This window comes from Uloborus diversus, chromosome 2, assembly GCF_026930045.1.
Source record: "Uloborus diversus isolate 005 chromosome 2, Udiv.v.3.1, whole genome shotgun sequence".
Taxonomy (NCBI): Eukaryota; Metazoa; Arthropoda; class Arachnida; order Araneae; family Uloboridae; genus Uloborus; species Uloborus diversus.
The window spans coordinates 213,684,713-213,701,119 of record NC_072732.1 but is presented as its reverse complement, the minus strand read 5'-3'; the positions used below and the strand labels follow the sequence as shown (position 1 = coordinate 213,701,119).

The 16,407-nt window shown below is 36.6% G+C and overlaps 1 protein-coding gene across 1 annotated transcript in view; it reads left to right on the top strand.

The window, feature by feature from the left end:
• The window catches only part of LOC129216789 (Ig-like V-type domain-containing protein FAM187A), a 28,430-nt gene extending 21,744 nt beyond the window's left edge, over positions 1-6,686 (top strand). Inside the window, exon 5 of the mRNA XM_054851004.1 lies at positions 6,512-6,686. Coding sequence (XP_054706979.1) covers positions 6,512-6,686 — 175 coding nt within the window. The remainder of the gene's footprint in view (positions 1-6,511) is intronic.
• The last annotated feature ends 9,721 nt before the right edge of the window (positions 6,687-16,407 follow it).

The window sequence follows — 16,407 nt, the reverse complement described above, 5'->3', positions numbered from 1 at the left end:
TGAAAAAAATGTCCAAAGTCACACTTACTCCAAGAAAGTCCAGAAGTAGCCCCACGTTGGGCGCCAAATTGTAACGGATTCGGTGCGACTTCCACTTTCTTGAAATGAAGACACAGTTCTTGATAAAAACACAGGAAATTTATTTACACTATGTACAGGAAAGATCGTCAACAACTGCTAAATTATTCATCAGCAATTAAGCAATTATCACACAACACCGTAAACTCAACGTTTACACACGTATTTACTTCCAAATACGAAAACAACACAGCGAAATGCCTCGCAATAAACAGAGCAAATACGCTCTCAGTTCGAAATCTCAATCGAAACTCACTTTTTATCCATCGCTAACGGTTTATATACACACCGAAAAGAAATCTCTCAAATATTCCACACGCTTCTGGAACATAGTAGACCGTTATCAAATTTTATCAATGAACAAAAAGGAAATAGGAGGGTCGTATACTTTAGCCATATGAAAAGGGGTTGTATATTCATTACGGGAAACTATTTACAGGTTACGTTACTACAATAATTACTATTTACAGGATTTGTAACAATATATATATACATACATATTAAGCCGCTATTTGACCAAAAGCAGGATTATAAAGTGACATAAGTCGCGAAACGTTGTTATTTTCCTGGCGTGTATTGGTCGAATTATGTCGAACTTACCGTGCTTTAATTGTTTTCTTATGCTTGGGATTTCCCTAAATATTACTTATAGGATCCGAGAGCCATGTAAAAAGTTAAAATTTGTATTTATTCTTTTTTTTTTTTTTTTTTTTTTTTTTTTTTTTTTTTTGCTTCAATCTTTCAATATTTAAGTCTTCATCTTATTTTGACCATTTTCGCAGTATGTATCTAGGACCAACGACTAAAAAATTAGAGGTCTTGCAGCTTAATCGGGGACACGTTGTATGTTGTTTATACTTCGTACATGCATTATACTTCAGCTTGAAATAAAAAGTTTTTTAAAATATCTTGAATACCTTACCTTATGCGAACAAAATCTCTAGAAAAAAAATAATGGAACGCATATTCATGACATAAATTATTTTGAAGCAAAAACGAATTTTTCTAATTGTGGACAAAATTAGCATAATTTGTTCTTTCCGCGACATGTCCGGATCTGCGTAGAGATCTTAAATACGGAGAGACTGGACAACTTCGGAACGGCGGCCATCTTATGTCCAAAGATGCTCATTCCCCGTAGACCGTAATGCATCTTCTGCCCCAAATATCACTGTAAATTGTATCGACAAAATTGGAAGGTGGTTATGATATCATGAAGGGAAATGTGCAGATCACAAATATTTGTTTGTTTTCTATCTTTATGAACAAATTTTTGAGAAATAAAAATTTCTTTGTACGCGCTATGACGATGCGAAACGATTGGGGCCGAATTGTCAGACTTGGCGCCCACTCCGTTTAATGAAAATACGAGGAGAAAAAAAATCAGTCTGTTCTTTAAAGATTTCATGTCCTACATACATTCCGTGAGAAAGCTAAAAATTCACACAGCGCAGCATTTTGAGCTGACAACACTTGGACTAAACATGGCGGAGATCGGTGCGCCGTTGTCCAATCTCTCCCTTTATAGGATCTCTAGATCTGCGTACCCACAGTCTCCGCAACGCGGGGGGTCCACGTCCTTAAAGGACCCAACGACCCAAGAAATTGAAAAAGGAAAAAAAAAAAAATTACATTAATTTGAATTTTTGGCATCTTGAATTCAAATTATGTTTTTCGCAATCACGAGCGTGTGTATGCGCGTGGGTGTTTGTGTAGGCGCATGTGTATGTGTGTGAGTGCGTGTGTGTGTAAGTGTATATATGCATGCATGTGTGTGAGTGAGTGTTGTGTACGCGCGTGTGCGTGTAGGCATTGGTGTGTGTGTGTATGTAAGCATGTGTGTTAGTGTCTGTGTGCAGGCATGAGTATGTGTGTGTGTAGGAATGTGTGTAGGAGTGTGTGAAGTCGTGTGTTTGTATGTGTGTGAGCGTGCGTGTGTGTAGGACATGGACGCATCCGACCAGGAGAAGCCGATAGCTCAGGACCGGGGGACAGCCGCGCCTGGAGGACGGCAGGCGGTGGTGCTGCAGAGGCCCTGGTCCAAGCTGAAAAAGGAACCGGAACATCAAGGACGGTCAAGTGAGAACAATAAGCAATCGTGATTGCTCAACTAACATTAAGACTTATGAGCGTTGCAATATGCACTGTTAGCCTCTGAGAGAAACCCGACAGATTTTGTTGCAGGTTGCCCAAAATTTATAGATCCGGGTCTGCTGCGCGACAAAGAAAGCAACTCTATAAGAATTCGACTGCAGCAGGGCCACGAGCAGGCAGGAGCTCCCGATGGGGATCACTAACTAGATAAAACTTTAGTTTGGAAAAAAATGTACTGGAAGTTCTCTCTCTCTCTCTCTGTCTCTCTCTCTCTCATGAAAGATGTTATTTTGAGAATCCACTCTGATGGTGTATCAGGATAATGTCGATTGTAAACTTGGTATTGACAGAACAAAACAAACCTGCTCTTTTTGAAGAAGTACTAAGAGTTTCTCAACTCAATTTAGCGCCAATTACCCCTCCCTATTTTCCGAAACAGAGGTAAACATTGTCAGAGTCGGAGCTCAATTTCCCAGAGTCTCACGATAGTCATTTACCTTGCATCACGTGATTGAAGAGAAAACTACTACTAATTACCTAATATTGAAAATTAGATTATCCTTGAGTAAAGTAAAAAAAAAAATGTTTCCATTTTACGTCATCAGAATTCTTCAACCTGGCTATTTATTCTTCTACTTTTGAGCACTTTTGTCGAAAATAGGTTTTTATTTTTTACGTAAACTTCCGTATTCGATCTTTAATTCACGTTAAAACGAAATTAGTTTTTCTTTTTTAAGGACGATTTCTTAACTTATTTTCTTTGTCATAATGGCTCCCCCCCCCCTCGTCCCCGAATTTGTTTTTTACCTGTTACCATAAACAGTGAAAGCTAATCGTAATTACAAAGTTAATGTTGTGAATAAAGTTTACAGACTACATAATTACAAGGCTGAACTTAAACAAGCACAGATTTGTAAAATTTGAACGTTTTAAACTTTTAAGATAATACGGATTTTCTATGCTTTTTTTTAAAGCCATCATCAGTTTAAAACCGTTTATAAAAAGCCTTTTTTCACTATATACTTGTTAACAATTGTTTTAAATTCGAGCCTACAAACATTTAGAGCAGATTAGCGGTAAATATGATATTATCTTTTTATGAGCAATGCATTTACAATTCGCAACTCCAATAAACTATAGGGGGCGCTGCAGCCACATTCTAACGGCGGATGAAAAAGGTAAAACAAACAAATGCCGTAACTTATAACTTGCTTTGACGCTTTGTGAATTACAGTAATTTTTCATCGTGTTTGTGGAAAAGCTTTCTTTTCTATTCTTCTGGAATTACATTACACCACAAACTGTCTGAAGCCTGTAATTTACCCCACAGAAAACACGTGGAATGGAATGTTTTACCTTTTTCGGAAATATCGTTAATCACCACAAGGTAGCGTATTCGAGCGCTAGAGTTGCGAATAGAATGAACGCGAAGACCTTTTTTCTTTGTTTGTTTGTTTTTAATTAGGATAGGTTACAGGTAGTTGAGCTCGGTAAAAGTTTCACCTTAGATAAATTTCTATACGCAAAAACTTTGAAATAAAATTTTAAAACAGTTTTTTTTTTAAAATCTAAAGCTTTCTATGAGCTTGATTCGCACTAAAAAGCATGAAATAAAATAAGTAGTGCGTTCCAAGCTCATAGAAATAGTCTTCAGATTTGAAACATTCAGCATCCAGCACTCATTTGAATTTTGACGTCTTAAACACAAATTATGTTTTTCGCGATCACGAATTGTGATCAGGACCCTACTCGTTGGGTTTCTTGTTTCTACAAATGGAATGGAATGGAAATGGCCTAGAAATTGCACCCGTCATATCATGACTGGTGATTTTCTAGAATAGATAATACGAGTCATATTTCTCAAATAAAAAGAAATAGTGATTAAGATGTGGCAATAAAAATAAAGATTTCGTGGCCGTTACTGACCTGTGCACTTATCATAAAGATTATTTACATCGCATAACAATATGCATTTTTACTTCTTATCAATCTTATATGATAGGAATTTGTAATCTGGAAATCTCGTATTTACTATGAAGTTTTGCTGTTTAAGTTCATTTATAAAAGTGTTCTTTCCTGAAAAAAACAAAACTCCCCCCCCCCCAGAAAAAAAAACTTTAATGCAAAATTTGATTGAGTTAAGCCATGAAAAGGATGTGAATAAAATCAAACCGCAGACGATTTGTGACCATGACGGCGAAATTTTCGCTCTCTAAATAAATGAATATAAAAAACAATCGTTGTCAAAATAATCAGAACGAGCTGATGTGTGTGTGTGTGCATCACATGACTTCTTTTTACTCCAATTTAAAGATAATAGTGCCTCGGAGTGAGCAAAAAAAAAAAACAATTTAAATACTTTCATTCCAAGTCTGTTGCGAACCGATGCAAAGAAAACGTTTTATACAGATAAATTTTCCCAATATTGGCAGTTTTAATGTGATTTAATAGTTAACTCTCTAAATATTGCCAAATTGAAACCAGATTTATATGTATATAAAAAAAACGCCAAATTCGTCGCCAAGTTAGCGACAAAACTGTGCGACCAAAAGCTTGGCGATATATTGCCAAGTGTTTGCCAAATTATACCACCGCTTGAGTTTACATTGAAATTAACAATGATTTTACCCAAAAAAAGGTGTAAAAGACCCCTTTTGGAACATCCGAATGCAACCAAAAGAGAAGGTGCACAACTAGAACTCACTATGTGCCCAATTTCAACTTTCTAGGACATACCATTCTTGAGTTATGCGAGATACATACACACATACGCACATACATACATACGTACATACGGACGTCACGAGAAAACTCGTTGTAATTAACTCGGGGATCGTCAAAATGGATTATTCAGGTGTCTATACGTTCTTAGGCATGTATTCACGTGTGGTCGGGTTGAAAAAAAAATCAATATTTATTCGGGGCGAGCAAAATAGAAATTAAGGTCGATTTTTTAGTGAAAATTTTTTCGCGAATACAATACTTCCTTTTTTGTAAAAGGAAGTAAAAATGGGAGCAACATCATCTTCGGTCAAGTGGGAATACCAAGTAATTGGTGATTGCTCAAAAAGAGAAAAGAAAAATTATAATTTATCAAACAACTAGAAAATTGCCCGTCATGGTATGACGAGTGAAAATTGTTTCTACATTTGAACGAAGTAATTGCCTGTTCGGTGATATTTTGAAATTTTAACCCTAACTCCAGTGGATTAACTCTAAACTCCAGTATATAGCGTTCATTGTTGACTACTTTTTCGTTTCTTCATTCTCCTTAAATAACAGTTTACCAGTAAAACAATTATGTTACCAGAATGACAGTCTATCAGTAAAACAGTTACTTTACCAGCAGTGGCGTTCCCATAGGGTATACTCCATATACGCCGTATACTCTTAAACATTTTTTAAACATATAGCGTATACCCCCAAGCTTCAAAAACTTTCATATTATGACATATTATGTATATGATCGCATACACATATTATGCCTAACTGATTACTGGGAGTATACTCTCAGAAAAATTGATGGGAACATCACTGGTTACCGGATGCAGCTCAGTCTTGTCAAAATAAAGCATTTCCCTGCATGTCAAACATTACCGAAAAATATTATCAAACTATTATGCTATGGCGCGAGTTTCATTGTTGGTGACGTCAGGAGCGTTACACGATTAGTGAATTTGCTATTATATATATGAGGCTTTTGAGTAAAGAATTTTCTCAAACTCCTGAATCAAGATTTTTTGAGCAATCACGATTGCTTATTGCTTTCATTTGACCGTTTTGATGTGCTATCATTTTATTTTCCCGCCAGCACCCTCTGCAGCACCACCGTCGACCGACTCCTCACGATGCTGCTACTCTAGCGAAAACCGTCTCCAGGTTGCGTCAATATCCTACACTTACACGCATACATACACAACTACACATACACACACACGCGCATACACACATACACACACAAACACATACACACACAAACACACACACAAACACATACACACACTCAAACACATACACACACGCATATATACAGACACATACGCATACATACACACATACACACAACTACCTACACACTCATCACACTCATATGCCTACACACAACTACACACACACACACAAACACTCATACACACAACTACCCACACACTCATACCTGCACACAGACACAAACACACATGCCTACACACACATACCCCCGTACATACAAACACACATACTCCCCACACACACATAAGCACACATGCCTACATACACAGACACACACACGTGATTGCGAAAAAAATAATTTGAATCCAAAATGCAAAAATTCAAATTAATATATTTTTTTTTCTTCCAGTTGCTGGGATGACAAGAAATTGGTGGGCACCGTCCGCCTTCAAGTGACAGAAAAAGCCCTGAGCAGGAGATATCGCATCTACATTCTCAACCTCGGAGTGCTCTTTGTTTTTCTCGTCATTCTCATGATCTCTGTAACTCTGTGCAAGAACGTTCGATTGCAGACGAAGGAATAAATAAATTAGCTCTCACTCTATTCGCATTTAAATAAAAAAAAAATATAATCGATTAAAAAACTAAAAAAAAAATTAATTTGAATTTTGTCATCTTGAATTCAAATTATGTTTTTCGCAATCACGAGTGTGCATATGTAGGCGTGTGTGTTTTTGGGTGGGGGGTACGTGTGTGTGTGTAGGCATGTGTGTTTGTGTGCAGGCATGAGTGTATGGGTAGTTGTGTGTATGTGAGTGTGCAGGTGTGTGTGTGTTTGTGTATGTGTGTAGGTGTATATATGTATATGTGTGTAGGTGCGTGTATGTATGCCTGTGTGTGTAGGATATAGACGCAGCCTGGAGACGGTTTTCGCTAGAGCATCGTGAGGAGCCGGTCTATGGTGATGCTGCGGAGGGTGCTGGTGAGAAAAATCAAAGGAACGTCAAAAACAGTCAAATGAAAGCAATAAGCAATCGTGATTGCTCAAAAAACACGCTTTAGTAGCAAAATGAACTAAAAAGTTAATAATCTTTGGATGACAAGTATATAAAGTAATTGACCAAACACTTAATTTTACTGTAATAAAAAAAGCGTGGGGGGCTGCCTATTTACATTTTTGCATGGATAACAAGTGGAAGAAATTTCAGACAACTGATAAGAAGCCTCCCAATCTTTTTTTCTATTACAGTAAAATTAAGTGTTTGGTCAATTTCTTTATATACATATTTGTCATCCAAAGATTATTTTTAACTTTTTAGTTCATTTTGCTACTAAAGCGTGTTTTTTAAATTTTTTAAACTATTATTTTATTTTTTGCTTTTTAGTTCATTTTGCTACAAAAGTGTTTTTTTTTTTTACTTTTTTAAACTATTATTTTATTTGCATCTGACATTTTGAATGCTTTCTTGTAAATTAATGTGCAAACATCATACACTCCGCAGCTCTGATTTGTACGTTGTACGTAACTCTAATAAGTCACTGGCTATTTGTCCAAAGAAAAGTTGGACCCACAAACATGCAAGTTAAGCTAATAAAAGTGTGTTAGTTAGAATAAACTAATAACTTATCGTTAATAAATTAATTTGATTATAGAATACTGCATTATCACCGGGTCTGAGGTTGCATTCCAAATTTTAAAAGAATCCGATCACAAAAAGTGGACGAAAATTGAGTTGCAACATTATAAATTTAATTTCGGTGTAGACGGGATTAGAACGCACGCCCAATGATTCCCGGAGGTGGACGTCAGCGAAGACCCGCGTCTTAGACTGCTCGGCCCAGCAATACGCCACTAGCTCTTAGTCCAAAGGAGAGTTACTCACAAACATACAAGTGAAGCTAATAAAAGCGTGTTAAAAGTATGATGATTTTGTGGCGTACGTGGTGGATATGGTTGCGTTCTGTAAAGGTAGAAATGGAATTCATAGTGTGTTTACCTTGCATTAAATAGTTAGAATAGGGCAAGCCTAAAAAGTTGAGAGCCCCTGCTTTATTAGAAGCCGGAACGAATGGAGGGGGGGGGGTGAAATTAGTAAGAAAAATAATCCGATTTCAAAATATAATTGTATGGGGGGTAGAGGTGGGGGGCACTAACCACATTTTATACATTTGTAAATTCTGCTGAAAAAACATTAACAAATTCATTCTCTAAATACCATCAAATCTATTCTTGAAAATTTTTTTAAAAAGCAGAGCAAATCCTCATATACGATACATAAAATGTGTATCCGGCATGAATTAGTTACTAGCCTATTCGATTATTTGTCTCTATTCTATTCTATACAGCAGTGGTTCCCAACCGGTAGTTCGCGAGCCCCTGAGGGTTCGCGAGAGGTTTTCAGGGGCTTCGCGAAAACATTTCTAAAAAGAAGGATAATAATGTAGAGGATATTCCACGCAAAAATCCGACACATTCTTTCCGGTAAAACAAATGATTCTAAAATACGGAATTGTTAAAAAGACATTGAATTTAATGTCTAAAACAAACACATTGTCCAAAACACTTTCTTTAAACTAGTATGCAAATAGTTCGTCGCACCCAGCCGTGCGGGGGGCCCGCTACTCGGACCCTCCCGGGAGGTGAAAGGTTAAGGCTAATAGCTAAGAGGTGGAGTGTGTGCGAAGAAAAGTATGCAAATAGTTAAAGAAAAAGGGAGCGGGGGAATCATTTAATAATGCTCAAGTCGTTACTTTTCGGAACTAAAAAATTAACCTAAATTATTGTCTACAAGAATGTATAATAATGTGATACTTGTGCGTATACAATAACGTATACGCACAAGTAAATAATGTGCAAATGTGCCTACCGTACATTTTTATGTATGATAACATGATGTAGTGGAATTACTAGGAACAATAGTTAAAAATTACAGAAAGACATATTGTACAAATTACAATATACAACGCAAGAACCAAAATGGGGAATAGCAAATTTCTCGAGGGCTTTGTCGTGCAATATAGACTTAGCGGAAAACCCCTCACGGCCACATATGAAGAAAAATGCTTTATGTATGCATTAATTAGTGTTGAATGTAATCGCTTTCTCCATTGGTTTAAAAGAAAGAACTGTGCTTATTTCTTATTGGAAGAGACATTTGCAGCTTTCCACGGAGTTCGCAAAATCTCTTCTTTAATCCACCATCGGACTTAGGAGAAAGCTTATTGCTATTTAAGAAACATCATTGGATGCTGAAAATCTGCCCTCTATTCTATTTAAAGAGCCGCAGTCTGTTTATCAGGGTCTTCACTACTTTCTCTATGTCTTACTGTAAGTGTGTCCCCATGTTTCGTATTAAACGTATTTGTTTATGTTCAGCTGTCTGAATCTCTGCTTTATACAACCTTTCAACAATTAGCATCATTTGTTTACAATGTAAAATATTGCACTTTTAAATAGCATGTTTAGACACAACAAAGCAATAATTTTTTCTTTTAGATAGGCAGCGAAACTGATTGCTTGTTTTAAAGAGCAGTATAATTTCAATGCCACTATTAGAATGTTTTTTTTTTTGAGACAGATTTTCCCCCATTTGGAGCATTTTCGATTGGTTGAGCTCGGCGCCTTTTGACTCTGGCACCGTCGTGCCCCGCACGACCTTGCACATAGGGACGGTGCGGCCCAGCCTGCAAGAAAAGGCTTATTGTGACAAGGCTGAAGTGGATCCGGTCATTTACTGGTAAGACTGTCCATGGCCCCACTGAATACGCGCGCCAGCGCATACATGCGCCAGCGCATTCAGTGGGGCCATGGACTGTCATTTCAGGTTAATGAAGAAACGAAAAAGTGGTTGAAAATTAACGCTATCCACTGGAGTTTAGGGTTAATCCACTGGAGTTAGGGTTACAATTTCAACTATCAAAATATCACCAAACAGGCATTGGCTTCGTTCAAATGTAGAAGCATTTTTCACCCGTCATATCTTGACGGGCGATTTTCTAGTAAAAATGCATTTCTATTTCTTGGTTGTAAAGGTGAAAGCGGTTCAGCCCATTACCATTTGATGAGCGCCGGAACCATACAGTTTTCAGTCAAGAGCAAAAATTGAGTTAAACACCGCGTAATTTAACTGTCTCCCTTCCTCCGCTTATTTGACCATCATTTTCTCCTCATATTCACAGCTAGTTTCTTCCGTGCAGATAAAGGAGCACGCACTCTATTAAGTATAATAACCTCTATGGAAAGTACATCCAGAGAGAAGGCAGGAGTCAAGACCGCGACCTCAAACGTACTCAATTAATTTCTTTGGCCACTCAATATGGAGGTTCCCAGTTACAGTTGAAATTGTACACTGTTAAAAGTTTAAAAAATGCTATGACAGGAAGACACTTCTTAGATGGTCCTGCAGCGAAAATTAATGCAAACATTGTTAAAATGGTTCCATTCAGTGGCATGCATAGCACCCCCCCCCCCTCCGGCGAGGGGGAGGGGCGCAAGAGGGATGAAGGCGCACACTCTGAAAAAATAGCCCTCTGTTAAATTAAAAAAAAAATCTTGTGAGAAGAGTGGGGGGCGCACTTTTAAACCTTGCGGGAGGGGGAGGGGGCACACCGAAGTCTATGTACGTCAGTGGTTAGTGTGGTAAGTGTCCATATCATATTTTTATGTACGATCGGCTAAACCGATAAGTTTGAGTCCTAGTTAACCGGTTTATGACTGGTAAGTAAACGCGAGCATACCCATTCTATCCCCCCTCGCCAAAATGCTGAAATCTGAATTTCAGTTCAAGAAACCCTAGTTGCATCAAGCATAAAGAAACGACTACATAAAGACCGTCTATTCGGCACCTTGCCTAAATGTTTTAACACTTCGCCTATTCCACTTTTATTGCCACACAAAAGTAATTTTGCTTCACACTATTACCTGTTTCAGATTGGCAACAAATGTAGTCCGCATAAAAAGAACAATCCAAAGGTCTTCGGAGTTAGTGTATTCGATTGTTTCGCATCTCGGCCGTTAGCGAATCAAACAGTTTCTCAGTTAGCAACATGTCGGAGCCTCAAATAGGATTTATTTATCGTTTGGTCGAATTCGCACGATCCTGCGACCATCCACATCCGAAACCTGAGGATATTTTGGAACGAGCAAAGGATTTGAAGTTGCTAATGCTCAACTTAATCAATGTAGAAGTAGAACCCTTCAATCTGCAAATCGCAACCGACGTTATCAACTACGCCATAATGAAGCTGTCTTTCATTGATTGCGGAATCCCGCGGGTCGGAGAGAATGACAGTAGCAACATTTTCCAGTACATAGTCGCAGCAGCACTGGTCTACAGGAACGTCATCCACAGGCACCTCAGACTCCATGCCCCCCTGAGAGTGGACGAAAAACTTTTTCAAGAAATGATGGTGGACATGATTTTGAACGCATTGCAAAAAGCACCTCGGCAACATTGCCATGTCGTGGCCTGCGCTTCTATCGTCAGTGCCGCCCACTTCTTTTTCCAGAGAGGCATTGAAGAATATGTCCATCTTTCCAGGAACCTCCTCGCGAAATTCCTGCAAGGAGATTTCCTTTCCAGAAATGCAATCAAATGGCTGGAAAAGGGCTTTATATTCCAATACGTCGATATTGACTTAATGAGAAACGCTCTGTTAGCACCGTACGGAGCAGGCAACTTGCAGACGCATTACGAAGAGGATTGAATTTTCTTCAGCTTTCCAGTCATGGTGAATGTTTCCTGCAAAACGTACTGAAAGCAAAACTAGTTTGCGACAAATCTGTTTAATGTCATTTCACTGGTTAGCACCTTATGGAGCCGGCAACTTGCAGACGTATTACGGAAAGGATTGAATTTTCTTCAGCTTTTCAGTCATAGTGAATGTTTTCTGCAAAACGTACTGAAAGCAAAACTAGTTTGCGACAAATTTGTTTAATATTTTATTGAATGTCAACTGTGTTTGCGTCGGCTATGGTGTTAAAACCCTTATTAATGTTGACTACAACTTACGTGTAAGTCCGAAGCAAAAATTTTAAGTATCCATGTTTCCAGGTCCGTTTATTTTGTACTTGTTATTTATGCATGATCGTAGAAATTTGAAATTAATGACTTCTATTGATGTCGCTCCGATTTTAATCAACTTGCTTGCTTTTATTCTCCAGGTAATTTTTTCCATTCATTATCGAAGACAAAAATTTTTTAATACTAACACAAGTGGTGCTGCATTTTCATGAACGTATTTGTTAAAACGCCAAAGCACTTAAATGTAAAAGATTTAAAATACTTACCTATATCAGTACTAATTACTTTTACTTTGATCTACTTTGCTGTATGCATAGAATGTTATCTGTCTTGGAAAAATTTAATATATAGGTACCATATCTTTATTTAACAAATTTCATTTTAAATGTGTTTATCTTTACAATAAATGGTATTTATTAAGCAAATGATTCACAAATATGTTTCTATCTGCAACATACTTGATGTGTTTTTTTTTTGGTCTTTTTTAATTTAAAGTCTAATATTAGTCTTACTAATCGCACCCGGTTTTGGGTAATTAGGATTGTAGAGCAGATATCTATTTTCCTCAAAATCAGTTAGCAAACATACTGCTGATCAAAATCTAGTTTTACTTTTCTCGAGATATTGCTAGGGGTGGCATTTCAGCATTTCGTTTGGGGGGGGGGGGGGGGTAGAGCTTCTTGAGCATGAATTTCCTCAGTACGGTATAAAATACATATTGGTTAACAGGAAGTGATAATAAAATGGTTTTAATGTTAAGAATAATAAAGCAATATTGAAGTTGAGACACAAAAGTCATCTTTCAAATGATTGAAACGGTCAAAAAACAATGGAAGATGAAAGTTTTGTTTTAAAACGTATTTTCTTCAGGTTTCTCTCTTTAAAATAACAAAGAAAACTTTTTAAATTGGGCTAGTACTTATTTCGCGTCATTAAAAAGTATAGTCACAATTCACAAAACAATTCCTCTTCCCTCATGCTATAAATTTTACTTATAAGTGTAATATTTTCTTTTTCGTTTACTATAACCGACCAACGTAATATTGAACTTAAGATCAATGATAAATATCTCATCAAATCTTGTCTCAATTTCTTGAGAAACGGAATTGATCATTTTATTCAAAATATTGATTTAATGTTTTGACTAAAACTTCATGTGGGTATTGTCACCTCTTGCACATTGGCATATAGCAAAAACTGTTACAGAAAGTTCAGAGTTCCACACCTGGTTCAAGCATGCATTAGTGCGAAAATTACTAAGTTTCAATTGTCAATCCAAGAATTAAGAGTATTTAAAGTTTTGTGATAGAGTACAGAATTGTTTAAAAAGTATAAGTAAAGTAAACAAAAATTCAAGCTAAGTCATGTCTATTAAAATGACATCAGATTTCTTATCGTTGAAAAGATTGCTTTCCAGTAATTTTTCCAGGGGACTTTAATAGATTTAACTCTTGAATACCATCGTGTATCACTCAGAGATTGTCAAGTAAAGAGTCTCAAGATATATTTGTAGAGGTGAAAGTATTTTTTGATGTGGAATGTTTTTCAAAAAGAGCATATTTTTAATGAGTTTCTAAGAAAGCATATAATACATAGAGTTGCTAAAATGTGTTTCTAGTACAAGGAATCAGTGAACACTTCCTAGCTAAACATTAAATTATAATATGAGCATTAAAATTTATGCAAAATGAAATTTAGTTTACGCGTAAAAATTGCACAGTCAACACTGTACAGGCATATCATACAAGATGAACCATCATAACAAAGAGTACGCAATTTTGAAATATTTAACCCATATGAAGAGATTACTTCTTTAGTTAAGGCAAACACTTATCCTCCATCAGTTTTTTCTGCTCTGAAAATTCAGGCAAATGATTTTCTAAGTTATCTTAATTTAATTGACCATTTTTTTATTATTCTGAGTGAAGATTTGAGGGTGCAACCCCCCCCCCCCCCATTTGCCGCCCCTGGATATTGCTACAAATCATATGGAAAGTTAGTATGCACAATTTTAAAGTGATGAAAAATTTTGCATCTTCAGTTTTGCCATGAAAGGTATGCATATAGCTCTTCAACATTAGAGATCGCATATCTTCAAATGGAAGATATGAGAAACAGTTAAACCTTTTAAGTGGTTATGAATCCTCATTTTAAGGTATCTCATGGCCCTTTGTCTGAAAGCAGTTACGCTAAGCCAGCGTTTCTTAATTCTTTTGATGGGTAACACAATTTTTAAGTCCACTTTTCGTGAAACACCGATTTTTCTTCAGTAGAGTTTGAATGCAGCGTTTTGGAAATGGTTCATTTTCAACTAGCGGTACCCGCACGGCTTTGCCCGTAGTAGAAAATGAAAAGTCATTTGGTTCGCCTGTGCATTTACAGTTAACGTCTACTTTGCGTTATCATTTTTTCAGGATCTCTACATATTTGGCAGATTTGAAGACTTGGCGTGCACACAGAAAAATATTAAAATGAAATGAAGTTTCCCTTTTTAAGGTGAACCATTCATGGATGGGGGGGGGGGGTCCTAAAAATTTTTTCACAAAATTTAACACTAGAAAAAAGTTTCATTATTTCTTCAAAAAATTCAAAATTTCCTAGTAATTTCAAAATTTACTGAATAAAGCCCCATATAAAGTAAGAAAATAAAAGCGGATGACTTTTTCTTGGCTATTAAAATAATTCAATTTAAATCCTTTTTAATAAAACAAAAGGATTAGAATCGCAAAAATAAGTTCATTAAAAGTTTCAAATAAAATAATTAAGTAAAGGTATGAAATCAATCAGTAAAAGATGAAATATTTAAAAATTATAGATTTTGAAGAAAAAAATCGAAAATTAACAAAAAGAATGTTTATTTAAAGAACAGAGTGGCACTCATTTTTATTTTAAATACTAGAAAGTCGCCCGTCAAGGTATGGGTGAAAATTGCCTCTACTCTTCTATTTTTGAACGAAGCAATTGCCTGTTTGGTGATATTTTGATATTTGAAATTGTAACCCTAACTCCAGATGATTCACCCTAAACTCCAGAAGGTAGCGCCCATATTTGACGGTTTTTTCGTTTGTTCATTCCCCTGAAATGAGTCTTACCAGTAAAACAGTTAGTCCAGTTGCCAAAATAATGCCTTTCCCTGCATGTTGAACATTACCAAAATATGTTATCAAATTATCATGCCGTGGCGCGATTTTCATTGTTGAAACACGCGGGTTTCTCGATCATTGACTGTTATTTATATGAAGATGATTAATATTATTCCTTAAGTATGCAAGTTGAAATTTCAGGTAGGTTCGGCATCAAGCGCGCCGTGTGCCCGAATTAATTTTCGTCGCTTCCTAAGTTTAGATCAAGCATAGAACCACGTTTCATATACATAAAAACCCGAAAATTGTGAAAAATGAGACCCCCACCATGAGATACAGTGCCCTCGATAAAACTAAGAATCATGTTTCAATTTTTATATTTGAAAAAAAATTCATACCGTCCCCTCGTAAATATTGATTCCCAAAAAAATATCAGGCTCGTTCGATGTACCAAAATATGTAAGTTCCGGGGGAGTTACCAAAGCTAGGAACGTTTTTGATTTGTTTCTTTAAGCTAATAAAAACAAAGTACAGTAGACCCTCCTTTTACGTGGGGTTTTTTTAAGCGGTTTCGATTATACGCGGTTTAAGATTGACACCTTTATTTTATTTTACGCGGATGAGTTTTGATTTTACGCGGATGCGGCAATGAAAACAGGTAAAATTTTCCCCTCTTTCAAAATCCAAGCTCCTAAAGATTGCAGATTAGGCGTAATCAACTGCATTTTGGCGTGCTAATAATCGAGCTTGGGTCACTGGAGACGTTTTATGCGATGGGTTCCAGAGCTCTATCCAGAAGTAAAATTATTGAACTCACACAGTTCAGAACTCACTGGAAGAAGAGCTTTTTAGGAGTGACAAAGGATACCAAAACCAGCGAGGATACCGACGTCGCTGACGCACAGCCAAAAGCGTTCACATTGAAAATTTTGAGCCATTCCTCGACAATAGAAATGATCTTTCTGATTTGTTAGTGAAGGAAGATTCTATTATGGAAATGACGCCAGTGATCATGGGTGCGTTAATGCTCTGCAAAGAATTAAAGAGAAAAATTCTTAATGACTGCCAAAAGATTATCATAGCCAGCTCCTCTTTATAAACAGAACACGAAATTAATTTATGATTTCTTTATGCATGTTGTGCATAAAAATCGATATAAATGCACATTGAACTTTAGTCATCAATAGAATGAAGTATTT